General features: G+C 41.9%; 1 protein-coding gene across 5 annotated transcripts in view; it reads left to right on the top strand.

The window, feature by feature from the left end:
* The window catches only part of LOC131135470 (rho GTPase-activating protein 12-like), a 78,226-nt gene that overhangs the window by 7,159 nt on the left and 44,452 nt on the right, over window positions 1–26,615 (top strand). For all 5 annotated transcript variants that reach the window (XM_058081376.2, XM_058081385.2, XM_058081431.2 and 2 more), the window contains exon 2: window positions 1,396–2,157. In XM_058081376.2, the coding sequence (XP_057937359.2) occupies window positions 1,471–2,157 (687 nt within the window). In that variant the 5' untranslated portion in view covers window positions 1,396–1,470. The remainder of the gene's footprint in view (window positions 1–1,395; window positions 2,158–26,615) is intronic.

Genomic DNA, 26,615 nt, shown 5'->3' with positions numbered 1-26,615 from the left:
TAGGTCAGAAAAGTGGAAAAAGGTGTCTTTAATTTAGAGGAGCAGCCCTAAGTGTCTGGATACTGCATTACATTGAAGCTGTATTGTATGTTTGTAGCAGGACATGGCTTGGTTGCACCATCAACATTCATCATCACGCTAGGGTGGTCGACGTAACATCTCTGTCATAGGCCACATGTATATCACGTGACACGTCGCATATCATTCCCAGGAATAATCCGGTGAAACTGAGACCATAATGAAATGTGTGTTAACTGAGGAAGTAATGTCTCCAGTCGCATTTTAGGATTCTGTCACATGAGTGTAGAAAGTTGACCTTTATTAATATGCCGTAAAAATAATAAAATTATGCATTTCTTGTCTCTTCATTTTAACACTTTGGCATTATTGTACTGAGAAACTTTATATGAGAACATTTTTATTGGCTTTTATAGTATCTATAAGTCACACAAGGCTAAAAATGCATAATTAGGTAGAAAAAAATACATAAGTTGCACTGGAGTATAAGTCGCATTGTTTTAGGGTAATTTATTTAACAAATTACTTCATCAAAACAGACATTACGTCCTCTTGGAAGGCAAGTTGTAACAATAAAAGAATAGAGAACAGGCTGAATAGGTGTAAGATATGCTAACACAATGGTTATTCAGCTACACCAAAAATAAACATGAACACAAAAGGTGTCCAGTGTTTATGGAACATAAACACTTTTTTCATTTATAAGTCGCTCTGGAGTATAAGTCGCAGGAACAGCCAACCTATGAAAAAAAGTGCGACTTATAGTCCGAAAAATACGGTATATCAGAAAGACAGGAAGTGAACAAATGTAACAGTTAGTGATTGTAAAAGTACCAGATGGAGGGGTAGGATTTAATAAGCTTTGCTTCTTCCTACTCCTTTTGGACATGTGGAACTGGGAACTGATTATGGGATGCACTCAATTGGGAACTGATTATGGGATGCACTCAATTGTAATCTGATGCATGTTCAAATGAAATAAAACCATTACCATTACCAAAAGTTATCGTATTTTCTGGACTATAAGTCGCTACGGAGTATAAGTCGCACAAGGCCAAAAATGCATAATTAGGTAGAAAAAACATACATAAGTAGCACTGGAGTATAAGTCACATTTTTTTGCGGGTAATTTATTTTACAAACTATTTGACCAAAACAGACATTACGTCCTCTTGGAAGGCAAGTATGTATGTATGTATGTATGTAACATAAACACTTTTTTCATTGATAAGTCGCTCTGGAGTATAAGTTGCAGGAACAGCCAACCTATGAAAAAAAAGTGTGACTTATAGTCCGGAAAATACGGTAATCATCACAGTTTTATATTCTTATTGAACCAATTTGATACATTGTTGCATTCTGTTTGTGTCCCATTAGCTCCACGGGGGAGGCCATGCCAGCTAAGGTCCTCCCGTAGTGCTGTCTAATAGCTGGCGGACAGCAAGAGGCGTCATGGCCGAGCTGCCCATTGCCCCGGGCCAGGTCTACATAGAAGTGGAGTACGACTACGAGTACAAGTCCAAGGATCGCTTGATTACCATTCACCAGGGTGAATGCTACATGCTGGTGCAGAAGACCAATGAAGACTGGTGGAAGGTGCGCAGAGAGGAGGGGACTAAAGCCTTTTACGTGCCCGCTCAGTATGTCAGGGAGGTCCGCAAGGCCCTCATGCCTCCTCCTAAACATCTCCCACATCACCCTGTTTCCACGGGCAACACCCTCCCTCAGAACGTTTCCCAGGTCAAACCGACCAACTTGGATCTGGATCTGCAAAACTCGTCCACAGACAACCTGAACAGGCCAGAGTTCAACCCTGCACGCTCGCCTTCCACTCATTCCGCCTCATCTCAGCATGTGAGCCCCCCCATCCAGCGGCGAGACAGTAACCACCATCAGCACGCTCCCAGCGCTCCCATGGGACCCGAACGATCTGTAGCAGAAATTCTGGCCCAGGCTTGCGGCCCTCCGGCTGGCCAGAGGGGTGGCAGTCTGCCCCGCACCCGTGCCAGATCTCCAGACCTGGTCCGAGTCCCGCTGGATGTAGACAGCCCTCACTGTGACTCGGCAGGGGAGGAACGCCGGACCAACGACTCGGAGTCTGGAGACGAACTCAGTAGCAGTTCTACTGAACATCTGCAGGTAAACCTTTTTAATATCACAACCGTTATACATTTTATACGTCACGTGGTTTGACGTCCAATCTTCCAAGTGACCTCCATGAAACGACAACAATGCTTGTATCAGGGCACCAAGCGTGTTTTTACTCTCCTGGGTCAGCCCCAGTCTTCTAATCTTGGCATCTCACAGACGAAAGGTCATCTAAACGTCAACACGTACATTCTTGTTACAACTTGAATTTTATCTGAGAAGCACTCCACTCTGGCCACAATAGACTTCCTTCCCTCCTCAGAAATGGACTATACCATGGAAGGAGCAGTTCAAAGACCAAAGTAGGCAAACATGTTTCGCTGGAAATATTAAAGGGGACCTATTATGCTCATTTTTTGGCCCTTTGTATTGAGTTGTGGACTCCTATAGAGGAGCGACACACAATGACAAGCACATAAAGCAGGGGTCTCAAACTCAATTTACTTTGGGGCCACTGGAGCTCGGGTCTGGGTGAGACTGGGCCGCATCAGGTTTTCCAAAAAAAACAAATGCATTTATTAAAAACAAAAAAATTAAAAAAACTTCGCTTTGGTTCCAATTTTCTACAAGAAACGCTCTGATAAAACATTCCACTGTTCTCAAATATCTTACTTTTTATTTTTCTACACAAAATAAGATGAAAAATTAATAAACAAATCAAGAATAAAGAAAATCAATCAATCAGTAATAAATAAATATAACAATAATAATAATAAAACAGCAAATAATAAAAACCATATACGTATAGTTGGTGGGTAGACAAATTATTTTTTTCTGATTAAAATGAACAAAGCATTATTAGAGCCCTGTAGACATGACAAAACACGACTATAGTCACATTTATACTCTTTATTTACAACATATTGCGCAACTGCAGGGTCTTGAGACACATGCTAACTCGCAAACTAGAGAGCTAGCGACCTAAACGGTAGCCTTCAAGTTATTTCCTTTAACCTTAAATAGCCAAAAACTTACCACTTCCACACGGATAGGGAGGATAACTATTAACAGTTATTTAACCTTTAACATGAACATTAATCAAACGTAATAATTTTTTCTGGGTACATGATACCATAAAGCATCCATATCAAACTTGCGCGGGGCGCACTAACATTAAACTTTCATATCAAGGCGGGGGCCTCAAACTCGTGTCCTGCGGGCCACATTTGGCCCGCGGGCCATGTGTTTGAGACCCCTGATATAAAGCTTTCTAGTTCTCCCAGAATCTGCACCTATTCCAGCTGCATTTCTTTGGATTTTGTCCTTCCCGCGAAAACAGTCAGTTGTAATGTGTTCCACCCACTGCCTCCAGGCACGCCCACTCCGCTGTGGTTGCTCACACTCACAAATGCTGAGGACTTCCGGTTTGTGCCGTTAGCTGCGAACCCAACTTTCTAGGAGTTGATAAAGGGCTTTTAACATACAGCCATATGTATTGGATCCCGAATCCGATGCAGAAGTAGAGACTGGCCAGTCTGAAGTTTCTCAACACAAGAGGCCCGTCCAGCTGCATACTGGCCCGTGTTCACAAACAGTCCAGTGTGAAATACCATTGACGGATGAAAATATTTTTCTTTTGCTTGTAGGGAATCAGGAACTCCAACCACTTGTGCATGATGGTGGCGTCATTAGGAATTGGAAGAATTGAATTAGGAATTGTCTTTCGCTTACATCCAAAAAATGCGAGCCATTGCTAGCAACGTAAACACAAAAGCAGAGCTTGCGTGTTGACAGGATGGGGTGTGCGCGTATGAGTTACTTTTTTAAAATGTATTTATAGTTTTAAATATTTAATTCATTAATTTTCTACCGCTTATCCTCACAAGGGTTGCGGAGGGTGCTGGAGCCTATCCCAGCTGTCTTCGGGTGAGAGGCGGGGTACACCCTGGACTGTTGGCCAGCCAATCACAGGGCACATATAGACAAACAACCATTCACACTCACATTCATACCTATGGACATTTGGAGTGGCCAATTAACCTAGCATGTTTTGGAATGTGGGAGGAAACCGGAGTACCCGGAGAAAACCCACGCATGCACGGGGAGAACATGCAAACTCCACACAGAGATGGTCTCCTAGCTGTGAGGCCTGCATGCTAACCACTTGGTCGCCGTGCAGCTTGTTTTAAATATGTATTTATTCATTATTATTCTTATTTTTATTCATTATTTATGTATAGGTGTATATGTATGAGTGTATATGTGTGTAGTATAATAAAGACAAGAGTACAGGGGGTGGGCTCATTGGGGGCTGGCGCTGGGTGTTACATCTCTGCCGCCTGGGCCTCCATGGGGTGGTGGGTCATTGCCTCTTCTATCCCGGCTGGGGCGGTCCTGTGTCGGTGGTCGGGCTTAGGGTTGCCTGGTTTGGGCCGGGTTCCGCTTCCTGGGAGTGGGTGAGGGGGGCGGTGCCTCCGCCCGTGGGCAGGCTCCCCTCCAGCTGGCGGGGGCGCCCCTGTGCCTGCCTGTGTGTGGCCCTCGATGCCCTTCTGGCCTCGTGGGGCGTGGTCTCTCGGGGATGCAACTCTGCTACAGCCTGCTAGCGCCCTGTTTCTGGTCGGGATTACTTCTCCATGGCCCCTTGCTGGTCTCTTTGGGGCGGGATCTTGGGGGGCTGTGGCCGTGGCTTTGCCCGCACCCACGGGGCTGGTGTTTATCTGGTTTGGGGAGCTTGGCCTGGCTGTGTGGGGCAGGGTTTACTGGGTGGTAGGAGGCAGGCCCTCTCTTTTTGTACATTGTCCGTGATAATTACACATTCACACACCCATACTATGAATATACACACCTCCATATGCACACTCACAGCACATGGGTGCTTCTCTACACAATCTACCGTCTTATCCCTGATGTCTTTATGCTATTGGTATGCTATTATTACAGTAATAATGATGTCAAGCAGTGAGATTTTAATTACTGTAACTGTATGGTTGTAATTGTTTACTATCATGGTTCATGTCTTCATTGTTACTATTGCTACTGGTAAGTTGGACTGTTTCATTTCACTGATATCATCTCCAGTGTGACCCTTAGCCATCATTGACATTTAACTCATGCAGTCCTGTTTGTCACTGTTGTTGTTATGGGAATTGTTGTTGCTGCTGTTTTTGTCTCTCTCTCTACTGTCTCCAAACCAAACGTGGTTTAGGGGTGAAGTAGAAAATTGGAAAAAGCATAATAGGTCCCCTTTAACATTCACACTTGTCTTATTTTAATCACACAGTTTAGTTTCAGTCTTTTTTAACAAGTCTGCCCTCCTCATGCACCCCCACAGCAGGCTTTTTTGGAATACATCAGTATTCATGTTGAATCATTTGTTGTGGATTATTTTTTTTTCTCGGGGTTTCTTTTTTTTCTTCCGGGATCACGATGCAGTGACATCTCCTTTCGGAAAGCGTGCTATCCTTCCAGCAGTTCAACGGGGAAAAGACAAAGCCCGTGTCAGGATGCCTGCTCATTCATGACATTATGACACAGCCCCGTAGGCTTCTTGTTCTCACGGGATCTCAACCTGCAAGACACAAACAGTGACACACAAAGCTTCTGGCAAGCGTGGCAGCTGGCGCACTCCTTTGCCATCTTGGCTTGTTTTTCTTCATAAAAATTCACCTGCTCCTCTCTCGGTCTGATGGTCCAAGTCAATTTTTACTGATGCAACTCAGTGGTTTTCACCACCACCCGTAACTCCTCAATATATAGCTCATGTAGTAAGGGCAAGAAGGAAAAAGCATATCAAAGAGCCCTGGTAATGTGAATGAAAACTTGGAGAATATATTCATTCATTCATTCATTCATTTTCTACCGCTTTTTCCTCACAAGGGTTGCAGGGGGTGCTGGAGCCTATCCCAGCTGTCTTTGGGTGAGAGGCAGGGTACACTCTGTACTGGTGGCCAGCCAATCACAGGGCACATGTAGACAAACAACCATTCACACTCACATTCATACCTATGGACAATTTGGAGTCGCTGTGTGGCCTGTGTGCGAACCACTTAACCGCCGTGCAGCCCTTAACCAGAATATTAATTAATTCATTAATTCATTTTCTACCGCTTATCCTCACGAACGTCACAGGCATGCTGGAGCCTATCCCAGCTGTCTTTGGGCGAGAGGTGGGGTACATTCTGGACTGGTCGTCAGCCAATCACAGGGCACATATAGACAAACAACCATTCACACTCACATTCATACCTATGGACAATTTGGAGTGGCTAATTAACCTAGCATGTTTTTGGAATGTGGGAGGAAACCGGAGTACCCGGAGAAAACCCACGCATGCACGGGGAGAACATGCAAACGCCACACAGAGATGGCAGAGGGTGGAAATGAACCCTGAATTGAACCCATGGTGAGGTCTGCGCGCTAACCACTCGACCGCCGTGCCGCCCTGCTAATTACTTGTTTGACTTATATCATAATTGTATATTCATTCATTCATTCATTTTCTACCGCTTTTTCCTCACGAGGGTCGCAGGGGGTGCTGGGGCCTATCCCAGCTGTCTTTGGGCAAGAGGCGGGGTACACCCTGGACTGGTGGCCAGCCAATCACAGGGCACATATAGACAAACAACCATTCACACTCACATTCATACCTATGGACAATTTGGAGTGGCCAATTAACCTAGCATGTTTTTGGAATGTGGGAGGAAACCGGAGTACCTGTAACTCCACACAGAGATGACAGAGGGTGGAATCAAACCTTGGTCTCCGAGCTGTGAGGTCTGTGCGCTAACCACTCGTCCGCTGTGCCGCCCTGCTAATAACTTGTTTGACTTATATCATAATTGCACATTGTCCTTCCTAAGTCTGGCTTGTGCGAGGTGTAGCACATCTGCTCTGTGGTTTGTAGTGTCCGAAAAACACCAGGACAAAGAGCGATACCGTGCTGGTGTCACATGCTCAAAATATGGAGGAAATAAATAAATGTTTGAGCTAGCTGTCTTTACATCTCATGTGTGAATAGTCGTGCTTGGATGTTGCTGTCAACGGAAATAAGCTCCTGTAGTCACGGCAGTGCTTGATATGCTTCTATGCATCACAGCGGAATAAAAATGCACAAATCTGTCATTGTATGTTTGTGTCAGGTGGTCAGTATTGCTATACTTTATGTAATCTGTAGAATGATGCCATCTTGTCATGACCAGCTTATTTATTGAAAAAAAACAAAAAAAGAATCGGTTCTTGTTTTGTTGCTTTTCAGTTGCCATCTGCTTGACTGGTATCAAACAAGCAACATAAAGGATTTTTCCATGTCACCTAGCTTACGACATGGTATCGTAAGCCTCGTATTGGCTTGTAAAATACAAAGATGAGTTGTTGTGTGAATATGCACCATTTCAGGCGGCGTTCGTATAACCAACGAGGCATCCCTTTTTAAAAGAGACGGGCAAAGCTCCGAATAATAGATATTCTGTATAGTGATTATGGTGGATCATCCTGTGTAAACCGGTACTGGGCGCTGTTTCTTTGATTAGACACAAAGAAGTGTGTGTGTGTGTGTGTGTGTGTGTGTGTGTGTGTTTGGGGGGGCTGCAGGCACAGTTCTTCACTTTACAGAGCTTTTCTTCTTAATCCCTACGAGCGCTTCAAGTGGATGTGTGTGTGTGTGTGTGTGTGTGCATGTTATTTATGTCAGTGCAAAGCGGCATGATGACATGATAGGAGGACGGGTCAACAGCTTTGCGGCAGCATTGCTTCTCTCTCTCTCTCTCTGTTTATGTAAGAGTAGTGCAAGTGAATAAAGCTAGTATGTGTTGATATTTAGAGTCAGTCAGAGTTTCTGCGCACTGCATCTTCCAGACTAGAAGACACAGCAGACATCATGTACCCTGATGACAGCCACACGGTAGGACAGTTTTTTTGGCTTCATGCGTACGTCTTTTTTTTTTTTTTTACAGCTTTGGAGACTCTTGTGGTCAAAGTCCAAAAGCAGGCCTCTCGCAGCCAACACACAATGACAAGTGACATGACCAGCATTAGCATCAATCCAAAGTGTAGCTCGGTTGCTTTTCATTGTGATATCATCCATTGTCGTAGCCTCTAAGGTCCAACATACACTCTTCCATGGCGCTGGAACACTTGTGATTTGTTTTTAAAACAGTTTTTCCCTGTAATATTCTAGTTCATTTTGAAACATACCAGTTTGTTTATCCAGAGAAGAGATCACAGTCACACACACTTTTCTCTATTTTCAATTTTTTTAGTGAAGAAATTGTCTGGAAGATGTCACAAAGTACAGAGTTGTACCTCTACCCATTTAAGGAAGAAGCACCAAGGTCTGGTGCTTGCACTGTTATGCTATTTTCATTATGCTATTATAAGTCCCACCCAGCCGAGGCGGTTCCCTTTCCTGAGTGGATCAGTCGAGTGTGGCTATGTGTCTTCCTCTAACTGCCTACAGCCTGTGCCAGTCAAAGTGTGCAAACTCCAGGAGGCTTGGTAAAGTTGCCAGGCAATCCAAAAAATCCAAATTCAAGTAACAGGGCATCCATTGTTTAATTCTACAGCACTTCTATTGTCCAAGTCTAGTCAAACATGCAGAACAAAGTTATATTGCAGTACATCATTTGACAGTTTATCATGTCGGGTCATGCTCTACCCCGTCTCTGAGTCTCAGTAATTACTATATGTTTGTTCACTTCTCGTGTTTAACATGTACCAGGTTGCTAGTTTCCTAATAGTGAAAGAAAAAGTATGTCTAATAGTTTTTATTTTTATTTTTATTTTTAATGTTTTGTCACGTACCGAAGTAGGAGGTGATATGACCATATGTCCAAAAGGAGTAGGAAGAAGCAAAGCTTATTAAATCTTACCACTCCATCTGGTACTTTTACAATTAGTAACTGTTACATTTGTTCACTTCCTGCTTTCCATAATACTGTTTAAGGTTTTTTGTTTTTTTTAAATAATGTACCTCATACCGAAGTAGGAGGTGATATGAGCATCCAATGCCATAATGGGTACCATAGTAAGTGTCAATATAGTGATATATAAGGCACATCATGACTGGTTCAGGACTCTTCATCAACATTGAATGCAATGTTTTCTGTGGGAGAAAAAAAATGCTTATTTTCAGCAGTGGAACCTTTTGCTGTGGAGAATGCTGAATGGGGAGTATGCAGGGATCCACTGTACATAACTTCTTAGCATATCTACATTGGTTGGTTTTAGTGTGTTTACAAGATGATATCCCAATATCCTCGGTCTAGAGTTAGCTTTTCCACTGTAATCCTTTTGCGGAATCTCCTTAGTCATGCTAGAATACGTTGGAGAGACATTGCTAATCCCAGTCAGACGACCAGCCTCACATAAACCCACACATCTTAGTGGTTGGGATGTATTCATCATCACTGATTGTTTGCATTGTCGCCATGCTGCGTGGAGTCGTGTTTGGTAAATGAATGCTGCTTGCAGTTTAAATGTTGCCAGTCGCATAAAACACGAATAGCTTGTCTCTTTTTTTCTTCTTGTCAAAGAAGCTTTAATAGTGCTGGAAGTTGAATACACCTCGAACGGGGCTCTTTGGCGCCGCTCTAGTGGCTCCATGGAGCTTTTTGAAAAATGTTTGGAAATGGAAAAAAGATGGAGGAGGGAAATATATTTTTTGTTTGAATATGGTTTCTGTAGGACAAACATGACACAAACATTCTTAACGTTTTCCAATGCTGTCAACGAAGATTAGCGTCATAGCCTGCGACACGTTTCTATCAGCAGGGCGGGATGCCAGGCAGGTGGCTGTTGTAAACAAACCAGGGCATTCATCTTACATGCCCGATGTTGAGAAGCTGAAAACCAGAAGTCCCATTAAACGTGTAAGAACACAATCCTGTCATATTTGGTAACAAAGTGGCTGTTTTTATAAAGTGATTTTTGATTTTCCTCACCATATATTTGGAATGACACTTAGGGATATATTGTGTTTTGTTGCTCGGGTCCGAGTGTTTCAGGCATTTGCCTTGGACAGCTATGTAGGGTGGACTTGCATGACCTTTGAACCAGGAAGTTTGTCTGGTGGAAAATGCCTCTGGGCTGGAATGTTAAAATAAAGTTGGTTGGAAGCAACAAGTAATATTTTCCTTCAATACTGAAGTCACACCAGGATAGACACGCTGCTTAGGTAGATACTTTATTCATCTACCTACAGTGAAGAAAATAAGTATTTGAACACCCTGCTATTTTGCTATTTCTCCCACTTAGAAATCATGGAGGGGTCTGAAATTTTCATCGTAGGTGCATGTCCACTGTGAGAGAGATAAACTAAAAAGAAAAATCCAGAAATCACAATGCATGATTTTTTAACAATTTATTTGTGTGATACAGCTGCTAATAAGTATTTGAACACCTGAGAAAATGAATGTTAATATTTGGTACAGTAGCCTTTGTTTGCTATTACAGAGGTCAAACGTTTCCTGTAGTTTTTCACCAGGTTTGCACACACTGCAGGAGGGATCTTGGCCCACTCCTCCACACAGATCTTCTCTAGATCAGTCAGGTTTCTGGGCTGTCGCTGAGAAACACGGAGTTTGAGCTCCCTCCAAAGATTTTCGATTGGGTTCAGGTCTGGAGACTGGCTGGGCCATGCTAGAACCTTGATATGCTTCTTACGGAGCCACTCCTTGGTTTTCCTGGCTGTGTGCTTCGGGTCGTTGTCGTGTTGGAAGACCCAGCCACGACCCATCTTCAATGCTCTGACAGAGGGAAGGAGGTTGTTCCCCAAAATCTCACAATACACGGCCCCAGTCATCCTCTCTTTAATGCAGTGCACTCGTCCTGTCCCATGTGCAGAAAAACACCCCCAAAGCATGATGCTACCACCCCCATGCTTCACAGTAGGGATGGTGTTCTTCGGATTGTACTCTTCGTTCTTCTTCCTCCAAACACGCTTATTGGAATTATGACCAAAAAGTTCTATTTTGGTCTCATCTGACCATAAAACTTTCTCCCATGACTCCTCTGTATCACCCAAATGGTCATATGCAAACTTAAGACGGGCCTTGACATGTGCTGGTTTAAGCAGGGGAACCTTTCGTGCCATGCATGATTTCACATCATGACGTCTTAGTGTATTACCTACAGTAACCTTGGAAACGGTGGTCCCAGCTCTTTTCAGGTCATTGACCAAGTCCTGTCGTGTAGTTCTGGGCTGATTCCTCACCTTTCTTAGAATCATTGAGACCCCACGAGGTGATATCTTGCATGGGGCTCCACTCCGATTGAGATTGACCGTCATGTTTAGCTTCTTCCATTTTCTAATGATAGCTCCAACAGTGGACCTTTTTTCACCAAGCTGCTTGGTAATTGCTCCGTAGCCCTTTCCAGCCTTGTGGAGGTGTACAATTTTGTCTCTGGTGTCTTTGGACAGCTCTTTGGTCTTCGCCATGTTACAAGTTAAAGTCTTACTGATTGTATGGGGTGGACAGGTGTCTTTATGCAGCTAACGACCTCAAACAGGTGCATCTGATTCAGGATGATACATGGAGTGCAGGTGGACTTCTAATGGGCAGACTAACAGGTCTTTCAGGGTCAGAATTCTAGATGATACACAGGTGTTCAAATACTTATTTGCAGCTGTATCACACAAATAAATTGTTAAAAAATCATGCATTGTGATTTCTGGATTTTTCTTTTTAGTTTATCTCTCTCACAGTGGACATGCACCTACGATGAAAATTTCAGACCCCTCCATGATTTCTAAGTGGGAGAAATAGCAAAATAGCAGGGTGTTCAAATACTTATTTTCTTCACTGTACCTACCTACCTGACAAGTTAACACCAGGCTAGCTACGTTGGTTAGGTAGATACTTTATTCATCTACCTACCTACCTGACGAGTTAACACCAGGATAGCTACGTTGGTTAGCTAGATACTTTATTCATCTACCTACCTACCTACCTACCTACCTGACGAGTTAACACCAGGATAGCTACGTTGGTTAGCTAGATACTTTATTCATCTACCTACCTACCTACCTACCTACCTACCTACCTGACAAGTTAACACCAGGATAGCTACGCTGGTTAGCTAGATACTTTATTCATCTACCTACCTACCTACCTGACAAGTTGACACCAGGATAGCTACGTTGGTTAGCTAGATACTTTATTCATCTACCTACCTACCTGACGAGTTAACACCAGGATAGCTACGTTGGTTAGCTAGATACTTTATTCATCTACCTACCTACCTACCTACCTACCTACCTGACGAGTTAACACCAGGATAGCTACGTTGGTTAGCTAGATACTTTATTCATCTACCTACCTACCTACCTACCTACCTACCTACCTGACAAGTTAACACCAGGCTAGCTACGTTGGTTAGGTAGATACTTTATTCATCTACCTACCTACCTGACGAGTTAACACCAGGATAGCTACGTTGGTTAGCTAGATACTTTATTCATCTACCTACCTACCTACCTACCTACCTGACGAGTTAACACCAGGATAGCTACGTTGGTTAGCTAGATACTTTATTCATCTACCTACCTACCTACCTACCTACCTACCTACCTGACAAGTTAACACCAGGCTAGCTACGTTGGTTAGGTAGATACTTTATTCATCTACCTACCTACCTGACGAGTTAACACCAGGATAGCTACGTTGGTTAGCTAGATACTTTATTCATCTACCTACCTACCTACCTACCTACCTGACGAGTTAACACCAGGATAGCTACGTTGGTTAGCTAGATACTTTATTCATCTACCTACCTACCTACCTACCTACCTACCTGACAAGTTAACACCAGGATAGCTACGCTGGTTAGCTAGATACTTTATTCATCTACCTACCTACCTACCTGACAAGTTGACACCAGGATAGCTACGTTGGTTAGCTAGATACTTTATTCATCTACCTACCTACCTACCTGACAAGTTAACACCAGGATAGCTACGCTGGTTAGCTAGATACTTTATTCATCTACCTACCTACCTACCTGACAAGTTGACACCAGGATAGCTACGTTGGTTAGCTAGATACTTTATTCATCTACCTACCTACCTGACAAGTTAACACCAGGATAGACACGCTGCTTAGGTAGATACTTTATTCATCTACCTACAGTGAAGAAAATAAGTATTTGAACACCCTGCTATTTTGCTATTTCTCCCACTTAGAAATCATGGAGGGGTCTGAAATTTTCATCGTAGGTGCATGTCCACTGTGAGAGAGATAAACTAAAAAGAAAAATCCAGAAATCACAATGCATGATTTTTTAACAATTTATTTGTGTGATACAGCTGCAAATAAGTATTTGAACACCTGAGAAAATGAATGTTAATATTTGGTACAGTAGCCTTTGTTTGCTATTACAGAGGTCAAACGTTTCCTGTAGTTTTTCACCAGGTTTGCACACACTGCAGGAGGGATCTTGGCCCACTCCTCCACACAGATCTTCTCTAGATCAGTCAGGTTTCTGGGCTGTCGCTGAGAAACACGGAGTTTGAGCTCCCTCCAAAGATTTTCGATTGGGTTCAGGTCTGGAGACTGGCTGGGCCATGCTAGAACCTTGATATGCTTCTTACGGAGCCACTCCTTGGTTTTCCTGGCTGTGTGCTTCGGGTCGTTGTCGTGTTGGAAGACCCAGCCACGACCCATCTTCAATGCTCTGACAGAGGGAAGGAGGTTGTTCCCCAAAATCTCACAATACACGGCCCCAGTCATCCTCTCTTTAATGCAGTGCACTCGTCCTGTCCCATGTGCAGAAAAACACCACCAAAGCATGATGCTACCACCCCCATGCTTCACAGTAGGGATGGTGTTCTTCGGATTGTACTCTTCATTCTTCTTCCTCCAAACACGCTTATTGGAATTATGACCAAAAAGTTCTATTTTGGTCTCATCTGACCATAAAACTTTCTCCCATGACTCCTCTGTATCATCCAAATGGTCATATGCAAACTTAAGACGGGCCTTGACATGTGCTGGTTTAAGCAGGGGAACCTTTCGTGCCATGCATGATTTCACATCATGACGTCTTAGTGTATTACCTACAGTAACCTTGGAAACGGTGGTCCCAGCTCTTTTCAGGTCATTGACCAAGTCCTGTCGTGTAGTTCTGGGCTGATTCCTCACCTTTCTTAGAATCATTGAGACCCCACGAGGTGATATCTTGCATGGGGCTCCACTCCGATTGAGATTGACCGTCATGTTTAGCTTCTTCCATTTTCTAATGATAGCTCCAACAGTGGACCTTTTTTCACCAAGCTGCTTGGTAATTGCTCCGTAGCCCTTTCCAGCCTTGTGGAGGTGTACAATTTTGTCTCTGGTGTCTTTGGACAGCTCTTTGGTCTTCGCCATGTTACAAGTTAAAGTCTTACTGATTGTATGGGGTGGACAGGTGTCTTTATGCAGCTAACGACCTCAAACAGGTGCATCTGATTCAGGATGATACATGGAGTGCAGGTGGACTTCTAATGGGCAGACTAACAGGTCTTTCAGGGTCAGAATTCTAGATGATACACAGGTGTTCAAATACTTATTTGCAGCTGTATCACACAAATAAATTGTTAAAAAATCATGCATTGTGATTTCTGGATTTTTCTTTTTAGTTTATCTCTCTCACAGTGGACATGCACCTACGATGAAAATTTCAGACCCCTCCAAGATTTCTAAGTGGGAGAAATAGCAAAATAGCAGGGTGTTCAAATACTTATTTTCTTCACTGTACCTACCTACCTGACAAGTTAACACCAGGCTAGCTACGTTGGTTAGGTAGATACTTTATTCATCTACCTACCTACCTGACGAGTTAACACCAGGATAGCTACGTTGGTTAGCTAGATACTTTATTCATCTACCTACCTACCTACCTACCTACCTGACGAGTTAACACCAGGATAGCTACGTTGGTTAGCTAGATACTTTATTCATCTACCTACCTACCTACCTACCTACCTACCTACCTACCTACCTACCTACCTACCTGACAAGTTGACACCAGGATAGCTACGTTGGTTAGCTAGATACTTTATTCATCTACCTACCTACCTACCTACCCACCTACCTACCTGACAAGTTAACACCAGGATAGCTACGTTGGTTAGCTAGATACTTTATTCATCTACCTACCTACCCACCTACCTACCTGACAAGTTAACACCAGGATAGCTACGTTGGTTAGCTAGATACTTTATTCATCTACCTACCTACCTACCTACCTACCTGACAAGTTGACACCAGGATAGCTACGTTGGTTAGCTAGATACTTTATTCATCTACCTACCTACCTACCTGACAAGTTAACACCAGGATAGCTACGTTGGTTAGCTAGATACTTTATTCATCTACCTACCTACCTACCTACCTGACAAGTTAACACCAGGATAGCTACGTTGGTTAGCTAGATACTTTATTCATCTACCTACCTACCTACCTACCTACCTACCTACCTACCTACCTGACAAGTTAACACCAGGATAGCTACGCTGGTTAGCTAGATACTTTATTCATCTACCTACCTACCTACCTGACAAGTTGACACCAGGATAGCTACGTTGGTTAGCTAGATACTTTATTCATCTACCTACCTACCTACCTACCCACCTACCTACCTGACAAGTTAACACCAGGATAGCTACGTTGGTTAGCTAGATACTTTATTCATCTACCTACCTACCTACCTACCTACCTACCTGACAAGTTAACACCAGGATAGCTACGTTGGTTAGCTAGATACTTTATTCATCTACCTACCTACCTACCTACCTACCTGACAAGTTGACACCAGGATAGCTACGTTGGTTAGCTAGATACTTTATTCATCTACCTACCTACCTACCTGACAAGTTAACACCAGGATAGCTACGTTGGTTAGCTAGATACTTTATTCATCTACCTACCTACCTACCTACCTGACAAGTTAACACCAGGATAGCTACGTTGGTTAGCTAGATACTTTATTCATCTACCTACCTACCTACCTGACAAGTTAACACCAGGATAGCTACGTTGGTTAGCTAGATACTTTATTCATCTACCTACCTACCTACCTACCTACCTACCTGACAAGTTGACACCAGGATAGCTACGTTGGTTAGCTAGATACTTTATTCATCTACCTACCTACCTACCTGACAAGTTAACACCAGGATAGCTACGTTGGTTAGGTAGATACTTTATTCATCTACCTACCTACCTGCCTACCTACCTGACAAGTTAACACCAGGATAGCTACGCTGGTTAGGTAGATACTTTATTCATCTACCTACATACCTACCTACCTACCTGACAAGTTAATACCAGGATAGCTACGTTGGTTGCATGTCAAAAGAGAAGAGGACAGCTGCTGCGTTTTACCCTTGCACCGACTTGCTTGGCATTTTCACAGAAATCCAACTTAAACTGTATTCATTTGATTTGATATACTTTACCTTTTCGAAAGGCTGTTTTATTTTTTATAAATGCAGGCTGCGTTTTATTGCACTCATGTTTGTTGCCCAGATAAGGGGCACATTATGCACGTTCTATTTTGTTGTTGTTTTTTAGAATCCTCAAAATGAATGAATGAATGAATGATATGCCTTTATTCGTCTCTCAGTGAGGAAATTTGCATGAAGTGGGGGGGGGGGGGGGGCAACACTAGGAGAGGGGAGGGGAAAAAACAACAACTCCAAACTAGACTCTTAGATGAAGGAGTACAGTGTGGGACCTTTAAAAAAAAAACAAAAAACAAAATAAAAATGACATCAAAAATTGGATTTCTTTATTGCATTTCATCAAAGCATTGAAACACAATATTAATATTGTAATGATGCGGCATTGTACAACAGAGTAGTCAAGTGGTGCGTCATTCCCGACAGGATGGGCTGCAGGGAAAAGAAACATTTAATTATGAAGGCTGATTATGTATTTGTAGCCAACGTATAGTAGTTGGCTAACTGATAGTAGGCTAATATAGCTCATATAGATACATAGAGCATGTGTTGCCTTCATTATAAGGCTGGGAATTTTTGGCGGCTCCAGACATATTTGTTTTTTGTTCTTTTGCTCCAATATGGCTCTTTCAACATTTTGGGTTGCCCATCCCTGACCTAGACTATCATAACTCTGGACTCTGAATTTATACTGTTATAAATTTATATATTTTAAGTGCTATTTTATTTTGTTAATTTGTGTTATTTTCAACAACAAAATACGATTTACAATTAAAGGCTGGATGATCGAGGGTTCCTTCTGCATGCGTCTTCTAAATGTGCGCATTGGCTCTGTATGAAATGAACACAAAGGGAGTGAGCATCCTCTCAACTGATATATATAAATATTAAACCACGAAACAGCGTAACATGGTGCGTGTTCATAGTGTCTCAGGCTGCGGTCCAGCTTGTAATGCACAGGAACCAGTGATGTTGTATTCAAGCACATGTTATGATGCTAAAGGATGGCTACCATCTAAACTCACACACGTCACAGCTTCAAAAAAATCCTAAGGGAAACCCTATGATGGCTAAATGCTAAAGTGCCAGCTATACTTCATTACGTAACTGTCTTTGACATTACATACCCGAGGAAGTGGCAAAGCACCAAGGGTTGAAACATCTGTTCATGTGGGTGCAGCGATCTGAAGCCTTAAAGACTTTATTAAACATCCAGACCCTTTGGAGATGCTCCACTTCACCACTGTTCCCGTCTCCACCATCACCCATGAGATTTACTGACCATCTGGAAAGCTTGGTGGAATCAAAGATTACAATGATTCTTCTCACTCCAGACATGACAAGATCAAGGATTCCATCCTCAAAAAAGAAACAGGCCCTTCTCCCTCCTCGGGCCGTTCCATCAACCAAAGTTCCCGCACCTCTGCCTCCACCATCAGCACTCATAGCCTTTTTTCCCCCAAAAGCGTCACTGCTGTTGTCTTGGACACTAAGAGCCTCTGCGTTGCTAAAACAGATCAAGCAGAGGCTCAGGGAGAGCGTGACAGTCAACCCGATTAGTTATGAGAAAGTTAGACGGTCTGATCAAAGCAATCGAATTCACGTCCCTCAACTCTAGCTAATCTTCAACATGCTGTTCTCCATGTCAGATCTTTAAGTAATAACTCATTTTTGGTAATGGTAATGCTTTAATTTCATTTGAACATGCATCAGATTACAATTGAGTGCATCACATAATCAGTTCACAGTTCCACATGTCCAAAAGGAGTAGGAAGAAGCAAAGCTTATTAAATCCTACCCCTCCATCTGGTACTTTTACAATCAGTTATTTTTATTTTTATTTTTATTTTTATTTTTATTTTTATTTTTATTTTTATTTTTATTTTTATTTTTATTTTTATTTTTATTTTTATTTTTATTTTTATTTTTATTTTTATTTTTATTTTTATTTTTATTTTTATAGCAAACATCAACTGCTTGTATTGTTTCTTGAATTGGGTCATCGTTGTGCATTGTTTGATTTCCTTACTCAATCCATTCCATAGTTTGATTCCACATACTGAAATGCTATGGCTAGCATAACGTAGTCCTAGCATAGAAGTGTTTCAAATGTACTTCTTCCCTGAGATCATATTTCTCCTCTCTTGTAGAGAAGTATTGGATTACATTTTTAGCTAATTGCTTATTTTTAGCCTTATGCATTATTTTAGCTGTTTTGAAGATGAACTATATCAGCAAGTTGAAGTATTTGTCATTTTAGAAATAAGGAGTTATTAACTATATCAGCAAGTGTAAGTATTTGTGATTTTAGAAATGAGTTAGTATTATGAATTATCCTTACTGACTTTTTTTGCAGTACATTTAGCGAGTGAAGATTGCTTTTATAGTTATTAGCCCATATTTCCACACAATAAGTAAGATATGGTAGAACCAGAGAGCAATAAAGAGTGTGGAGTGATTTCTGATTGAGAACAAATTTTGCTTTGTTCAATATTGAAATATTTCTGGCCACCTTATGTTGTATATTTGTAATATGAGGTTTCCAGCTCATATTTTCATCTATTGTGATATTTCTCCTCTCTTGTAGAGAAGTATTGGATGACATTTTTAGCTAATTGGTTATTTTTAGCCTTATGCATTATTTTCTCATTATATTATTATTATTTATATGCATTTTTTTCTGAATTCATCATTTCATTTCCTTTTACCACCTTGATGTTATGTTTTTAACCGAGACATGGCTGGACAAAAGCACAGCTCATGCTGTCTTGATCGAGTCTCCTCCTATTAATATCAACTTTGTATCTGAAACACGACAAAACCAGAGCGGTGGGGGCGTTTGTGCCATATGCAGGGACAATATACTCGCCCACAAATTGTCATTGTGGCTTTCTTCTTTGGAGTGTGTCAAAATGGCGTTAAAACAGACTTCCATACTTTATATTGCCATTTACAAACCACCACACGTCTTTTATTGATGATTTTACTGAATAACTTTCAGTTGTGTGCATTGATTTTGACTGTTTGGTCATTCAGGGCACTTGAATGTGCATTAGGCTAACGTGTAGCTAATGTTTGGTCTAAGTCAACCCACCCAAAGCAGAGGGCACAGTCTTGATTTGATCATCATGACGGGTGTTCATATTCAATTGTGAATATTGTGGATGTTGCTTTGTCTGATTACTTGTGTGTTTTCTTTGACCCGTCTGTTAAACCCAAACCAGCAGTTGGGTCTACGCTTGTTCAGGGGGACTCATTAATAACAGCACTGGGACACGGTTTATGGCAAGGATTAAGTCCCATGTTGTAATGTTGATCATCTCTTGAGCTCTCATCGTAAATGTTTTGGATTCCGTTGCTCCTGTTAAGGTTGGAATGATTTAAAAGTCATGTACACAAAAGGGAGACTCGAACAAACGAACAACGGTGTAAGTCAAAACTCCAGATTCATTATGAGGTTTACAAAGAAAAGCTATGTGTTTTCAAAGCTTAGACTCAGATCTGAGCTTTAACTGCAGCATTAAGTCAATAACATCATCAGCTTTTTACCACCTAAAAAAACATAGCCAAAATCAAGGGAATGGTGTCTAAGCCAGATTTAGAGACAATAATCCATGCCTTTGTGTCTAGCAGGCTGGACCACTCTAACGGCCTTCTTACCGGGCTCACTGAACGAGCTGTAAAACAGCTGCAGTAAATCCAGAATGCTGCTGCTCGAGTCCTGACTAGAACAGGAAATATGACTATATTAGTCCACTACTCAGGTACTCTGGCTTCCTGTCGCTCAGAGAATAGACTGACAAGTATCTTCATGTTCCTGAGCCAAAGTATATCAACTTGACATGTCAGGGCCACATAAACTATTTCAAGCTCGGAGAAGCTCAGGTAGGGGTCTAAACACGGTCAGACTGCGTTTCAGTTTTATGCTGCCAAAATCTGGAACAGTCCTGCAGAAGATGTGCTACAATCCTCAACTTGGGCAATGTTCAAATCCTAGCTGAAAACACTTCTATTCAATTGAGCATTTGGCAACTGAAAGTATTCTATCTACACTCTTCATTGTCATTGGTTTTATGTATGTAATTAATTTTTTTTTTTAATTAGTTTTATGTAATGATTCTAGAATGAATTTGTTTTTTTATTAAATGACCATGAAGTGATTTTAATCTTCTTTTCTGAAAAGCACTTTAAATTACCTTGTGTGTCAACTCTGCTCTGTAATTAAACTTGCCTTGCCTTGTCAGTGGACTTTGGAGTCCCATGGACCATAAAGGCCCTGTCTCCCTGTTTGGGCTCCCAAAAGGCAGGTATTTTGGAACTGCTGCTTGTCATTTCTCCTACATTTAATATTGCATTCCCTTGCTGTGCGGTCAACGCCAGTTTGACTTCCTGTTTGTTCTGTGCCACTTGGATCATTCCATTCCAGATCATCTGAGTAGATTGTTCTGTTCTTCCCATTTCTCCTGATGACTCACACCGTGTTTGAAAATTCCACATTGCTCTGCATTCGCTGCATCATCTTCCACCGCGGTGCCCGGGTGGAAGGTGTGCCTGGGCCCGGCCCTCTTTTGGGCTCGTTGGACTGGTTTCATCCCAGCACGTTTGTTTTGCTGTTGAGTAAATGATGCATACAGTCTGTACCAGAAAGACCGGTTTAAGAAGGTGCTGGAATTCCCAATAGGAAAAAACATTTTTTTTCAAAGGCAGTTCAATATTCCAGGCTTGCAAGACTTCAAGTTGCACTGAAATGCTGTAACCAATCAGCTGATGGTGAAAAGATTGTTGAGAAAATAATCATTGACAGAAACGCACATTATAGGTGCTTTTTTTTTTGGCGTGTTTTTGGCATGTTGGCGCTAGCAACGTCCTAATCTTGATGGACAGCTTTCGCAGAAAACACATTAATCAGTTGGATCTTTCCGTGTTGTTGTTGTTGTTGGTTATCTATAAGAAGGATTATGCTTGAGTCTGTGTTTCCTTCACTAAGTAGCAGCCTGCAGCACTCAAACCCAGTGGTGTCACATCAAGTCGGAACATGTTTGAAGAAGTGGTGTCTTCTTTTATTTTTTTTTTTCAAGCCCCCATCAGCGGAAAATACAGCGCTGCCGTAACTAGCTTGCACTCGGGTGGCGCCATCTTGAAATATGAGACCTCCACATCAAATCTAGTCTATATTGATATGAACGATATGCCTGTTTTTTTATATGGTGCTTAAGAGAAATATGGCTATTTTAAAGATATCGATATATATTTCGCCCAGCCCTTTAGTGACCGCTGTTAATGTGGTATTTTTGCTCTAAGTAACAATTATAAGTGGTTGTCTGTGTGGCATTCAAGAGTGTGCATACAGGGACCAGGGTGCAAATCTCACCGATGTCTGGAGTTGCTAATAGCCTTTTTCACCGCAATCAGTGGGCAGGGTTCGACAATAACGATGTACCGATGGCCTGGGGCAGGTTAAAACAAAATTGGGGCAAGTAAATCCAATCAGTGATATTCCCGTCGGGCTAGTACTCTTTGGCATGCCATACTGCCAAGAGTTTTTTTTTAAAAGCGGTTCTTGTTGGGTGTTGGTAAAACACGGACTGCGTAATTCAGGTGGTAATTTGCAAATCTTGAAATGGACCAATTAGAATTGTTTATTTTAGTCCACAGTCCGTGTGTTACCCACACCCGTTCTTGTTCGCCATCTACCAATCAGCGATGGTTTGACTAGGAAAACATCTATCATGGCGTCCCTGCCAACATGGTCTAATTGTTCAACAACTTGTGAAGGAAAACAGCAAAAAGTGATGAACCAGTGCCTCCTAAACAAGTATTTTATTAGCGGCAGCAAATCAAATGATGGCACAGGTGAGTGAATCACATTGCTGTGACAATTTGAAGTGGTCACAATGAAACACCACCGATTAGATCCAATACCAAGTGCTGATTTTGCACAAGCTACAAAATCTAGCGCTTCCATTTCTCTGTGGATTTTTCTCACCTTTGCTTCACAAATTATTGTTTGACCATTGAGCATTTTTTTTCTGGATTCAAAACACTTTACTAGTACACAAATGTGTCTATTCAATAATGTTTCATTGTGGTGCACAACTTCTAAAAGGCAAAGTGCCTAGAAGTCTCTTGACAATCCAGATTTCCATGCAACGTCATGATCTATGTAGGAAAACAACCACAAGAAATGATAATCATTTCATCTTTATTTGACATTCTCATGTGATGCCACAAAAATTAAATGGTAGTCTTCATTTTACATGGGGCAAGTTGGGGAAAGTAGTTTTCACCTTAAGGATTCCCCATGGGCAAGTCATTTTTCTTTTTAATGTAGAGCCCTGAGTGGGCTACCCAAGTTTATTTTAAACATGGGAAGTCCCGCAAAGTATGTGTAATGACCACATTTCCACTACCGATGTCAAGCACTTAGTAATTGCGGACCTTCTTTACCGCTTTTTACACAAGCTCATACTCGGTAAGTCAGGGCTCTGCAGTCAGTCACTCATGAGCTACTAGTTGTAACCACTAATCACTTTTAAAATAGCTCTCTAAAGGCTTTATTAATTTATTATCAACCCCTATACTGAAAAAGAAAGTGGGGTTCCGGGACGCTTGGGAGTGTGACCAATCACAGTGGAGTGTGGAATAAATGAAAACAGAAATCCACGGAAATACAGCTGGAATAGGTGCAGATTCTGCAAGATATAGAAAGCTTTGTGTGTTGCTCCATAGGAGTCCACAACTCCATTCAAAGGCCAGAAAAATGAGCATTATAGGTCTCCTTTAAGTGCACAGGCAATGTTTGAAGTCCCATTCGTTGTTATCTGACAAATACTACTTTTTATTGATCATGTGATTGCTTAACAAAAGTGATGGCGAATATAATGTTGACTGTAAAGTGAGCAACACATTACACAGCCATCAGTTCGCTGTCTGGAAAATGGTTAAGTAACATTGACGTACTCTAAATGGCCGTGATACTGAGGTCAAGCTCATCAGCACAAGCGCACACTTCCAAGCTATAAAGTGTGACATATAATTTTAGGCCTTAATACGCCCTCCCCTGTGCAGTCCCATGCAATATGTTCTAATCACTCACAGCCACTTCACACTGCTGTTGACCTTGTGCAAAGATAACAACTCAGTGTTTGGGCACATTGTCAAGTGTAATTACACTGCCAGCAGTCCTAATCACGTTGTCATTTTATCATTGCACGGCTTCTCACCAATTATTGGCCTCTCCATTGTGATGTGTACCGATGCCTCTACGCACAAGGTCCCCATAATCTGTTGTAATGGTAATGGTAATGGTTTTATTTCATTTGAACATGCATCAGATTACAATTGAGTGCATCCCATAATCAGTTCACAGTTCCACATGTCCAAAAGGAGTAGGAAGAAGCAAAGCTTATTAAATCCTACCCCTCCATCTGGTACTTTTGCAATCACTAACTGTTACATTTGTTCACTTCCTGCTTTCCATAATACAGTTTAAGGTTTTTTTTCTGTTTTTTTTTTTAAATAATGTACCTTGTACCAAAGTACTCGGTGATATGAGCATCCAATGCCATAATGGGTACCATAGTAAGTGTCAATATAGTGATATATATAGCACATCATGACTGGTTCAAGACTCTTCATCCTTGTATTTAGCAAACATCAACTGCTTGTATTGTTTCTTGAATTGGCTCATCGTTGTGCATTGTTTGATTTCCTTACTCAATCCATTCCATAGTTTGATTCCACCTACTGAAATGCTATGGCTAGCATAACGTAGTCCTAGCATAGAAGTGTTTCAAATGTACTTCTTCCCTGAGATCATATTTCTCCTCTCTTGTAGAGAAGTATTGGATGACATTTTTAGCTCATTGCTTATTTTTAGCCTTATGCATTATTTTAGCTGTTTTGAAGATGAACTATATCAGCAAGTTGAAGTATTGAAGTGATTTTAGAAATAAGGAGTTAGTATTATGAATTATCCTTACTGACCTTTTTTGCAGTACATTTAGCGAGTGAAGATTGCTTTTATAGTTATTGTGTGGAAATATAGGCTAATAAGTAAGATATGGTAGAACCAGAGAGCAATAAAGAGTGTGGAGTGATTTCTGATTGAGAACAAATTTTGCTTTGTTCAATATTGAAATTTTTCTGGCCACCTTATGTTGTATATTTGTAATATGAGGTTTCCAGCTCATATTTTCATCTATTGTGATCCCCAGAAATGTATTTTCCTTCACCCTTTCAATGTCTGCACCGTCTATTTGTATTCGCTGGTACGTGTCCTTTCTGCTGTTACCAAACAGCATAATTTTAGTTTTTTGGTTTTAGTTTTACATTTTATGACAGGGGTCTCAAACTCAATTTACTTGGGGACCACTGGAGCTAGGGTCTGGGTGAGGCTGGGGCGCATCAGGTTTAAAAAAAAACAAAACAAAACACTTTTTCAGTGCTTTGATCTCAGTCATGGATGATGAGAGAAAAACTAAAACAGGCGGGCTCGTTCGCTTGCGTATGGGCGGGGCAAAATCGCATCAATTGTGTCCGGTGTGCACGCAGCTTTATGCTGTCATTTCTGGGTACATGAAACCATACGGCATCCATATCAAACTATTAAGGCGGGGGCCTCAAACTAGCATCCTGCAGGCCGCATTTGGCCCACGGGCCGCAAGTTTTAGACCCCTGTTTTATGACCATTGCTTCTCTGACCTTTCTAATGATTTCTTCTCTGCTCCCTCCGGAACAAAAAGTCAGTGGTATCATCCGCAAATAATACCAGCTTTAAGTCTTTCGTGACTTTGGAGATGTCATTGATGTACAAATTGAACATTTTTGGTCCCGGTATTGACCCCTGGGGTACTCCGTACGTAATATATGAACTTGCAGATGTGTATTCTCCTAGCTGTACATATTGCTTCCTGTCAGTACGCTGCCAAATATCCTGCTGATTCCATTTTTTCTTGTGGACAATTCATCTTCAACAACTTTTGCTCAAGGGTTCAGTATGCTAATTAGGCAATGTTTTGTTTCTGCTTTGCCTTATAGTTCCACACAACCCCGCGCGTTGTAATGGGATAGCTGGATGGCTTGACGGGTCTCTATATAGCATAGTTTCCTTCTTACGTAAGCTGTTTAGCTCATTTACAGTAATGCCATAATTTGGGGCTCAAAGGAGAAGGCCATGTGTCATGCGTGACTCAATCTACCCGATGCCCACTCATTGGCGGTCCAGTGTTTTTATGAACCATGACTTGGTCTTGTTAGGGGAACATATGACGACGCCAACACCAATTTCAGTAGAACTACTTTGCCAATGGAACATTCCACATCTTTCCTGGGAATAATCATAGCCCTGTGCTGATTCCATTATCATGATGATTCTCTTGATACCACATTGACTCGAGAAAAATAATTCCTCTACCGACACCTTTTATAATGGCTCCTTCTTGGCCCATGCACCACATTTTCTGATGACAAAATGACTTCTGTGGAAAAAGGTTCATTTTGGTTTTGAGGTCACATTGTAGCCCTTTCTAAAGACTCTGCTTTGCACTTCAGTTTTGTGGCCCGGAGGCACCCGTGAATGAATAAAGTGGACTTTGTAGATGGCTGCTCCCCACAGAGAGGCTTTTATCTGCACTTGTGTGTCAGTCACAGCAGCACGGCTCAGTCTGTGGTCGTTTTGCCACCTTAATGGCCATTTAGATTCATCTCCTTCAATGGCCGTCTCAACACGTTTGACCTCACGGGTCCTGTGTTTGCTCCCCGCCCACCACCATGCTGGGCTGGGTAGCCCTATGCATTAGGCCCAGCTGCGCCGGCGGTTTAACAGAACAGGGATGATGTTCCCGTGTGAAGAAACACATTAGTTTCAAGGTTAGGACTCTGTTAGGCAACATTAGTGGTGTGGCAGATGTACACTTGGATGGAAAGTGTTCCCAAGGGGCTGTCCACACGGAAACCTTTTCAGGTCAAAACGACAAAGTATTTTATTGTTTCAACCTCTCATCCGCAGGGTATTTTGGGTGCACAGGAACCAATGTTCCCTGGAAGTTGTACATGTGGAATCCTGCACTGTCAT

This window comes from Doryrhamphus excisus, linkage group LG11 (assembly GCF_037039965.1).
Source record: "Doryrhamphus excisus strain RoL-2023G ecotype Guam linkage group LG11, RoL_Dexc_Guam_v1.1, whole genome shotgun sequence".
Lineage (NCBI taxonomy): Eukaryota > Metazoa > Chordata > Actinopteri > Syngnathiformes > Syngnathidae > Doryrhamphus > Doryrhamphus excisus.
The sequence above is the reverse complement of the archived record's forward strand: the minus strand, read 5'-3'. Positions and strand labels throughout refer to the sequence as shown.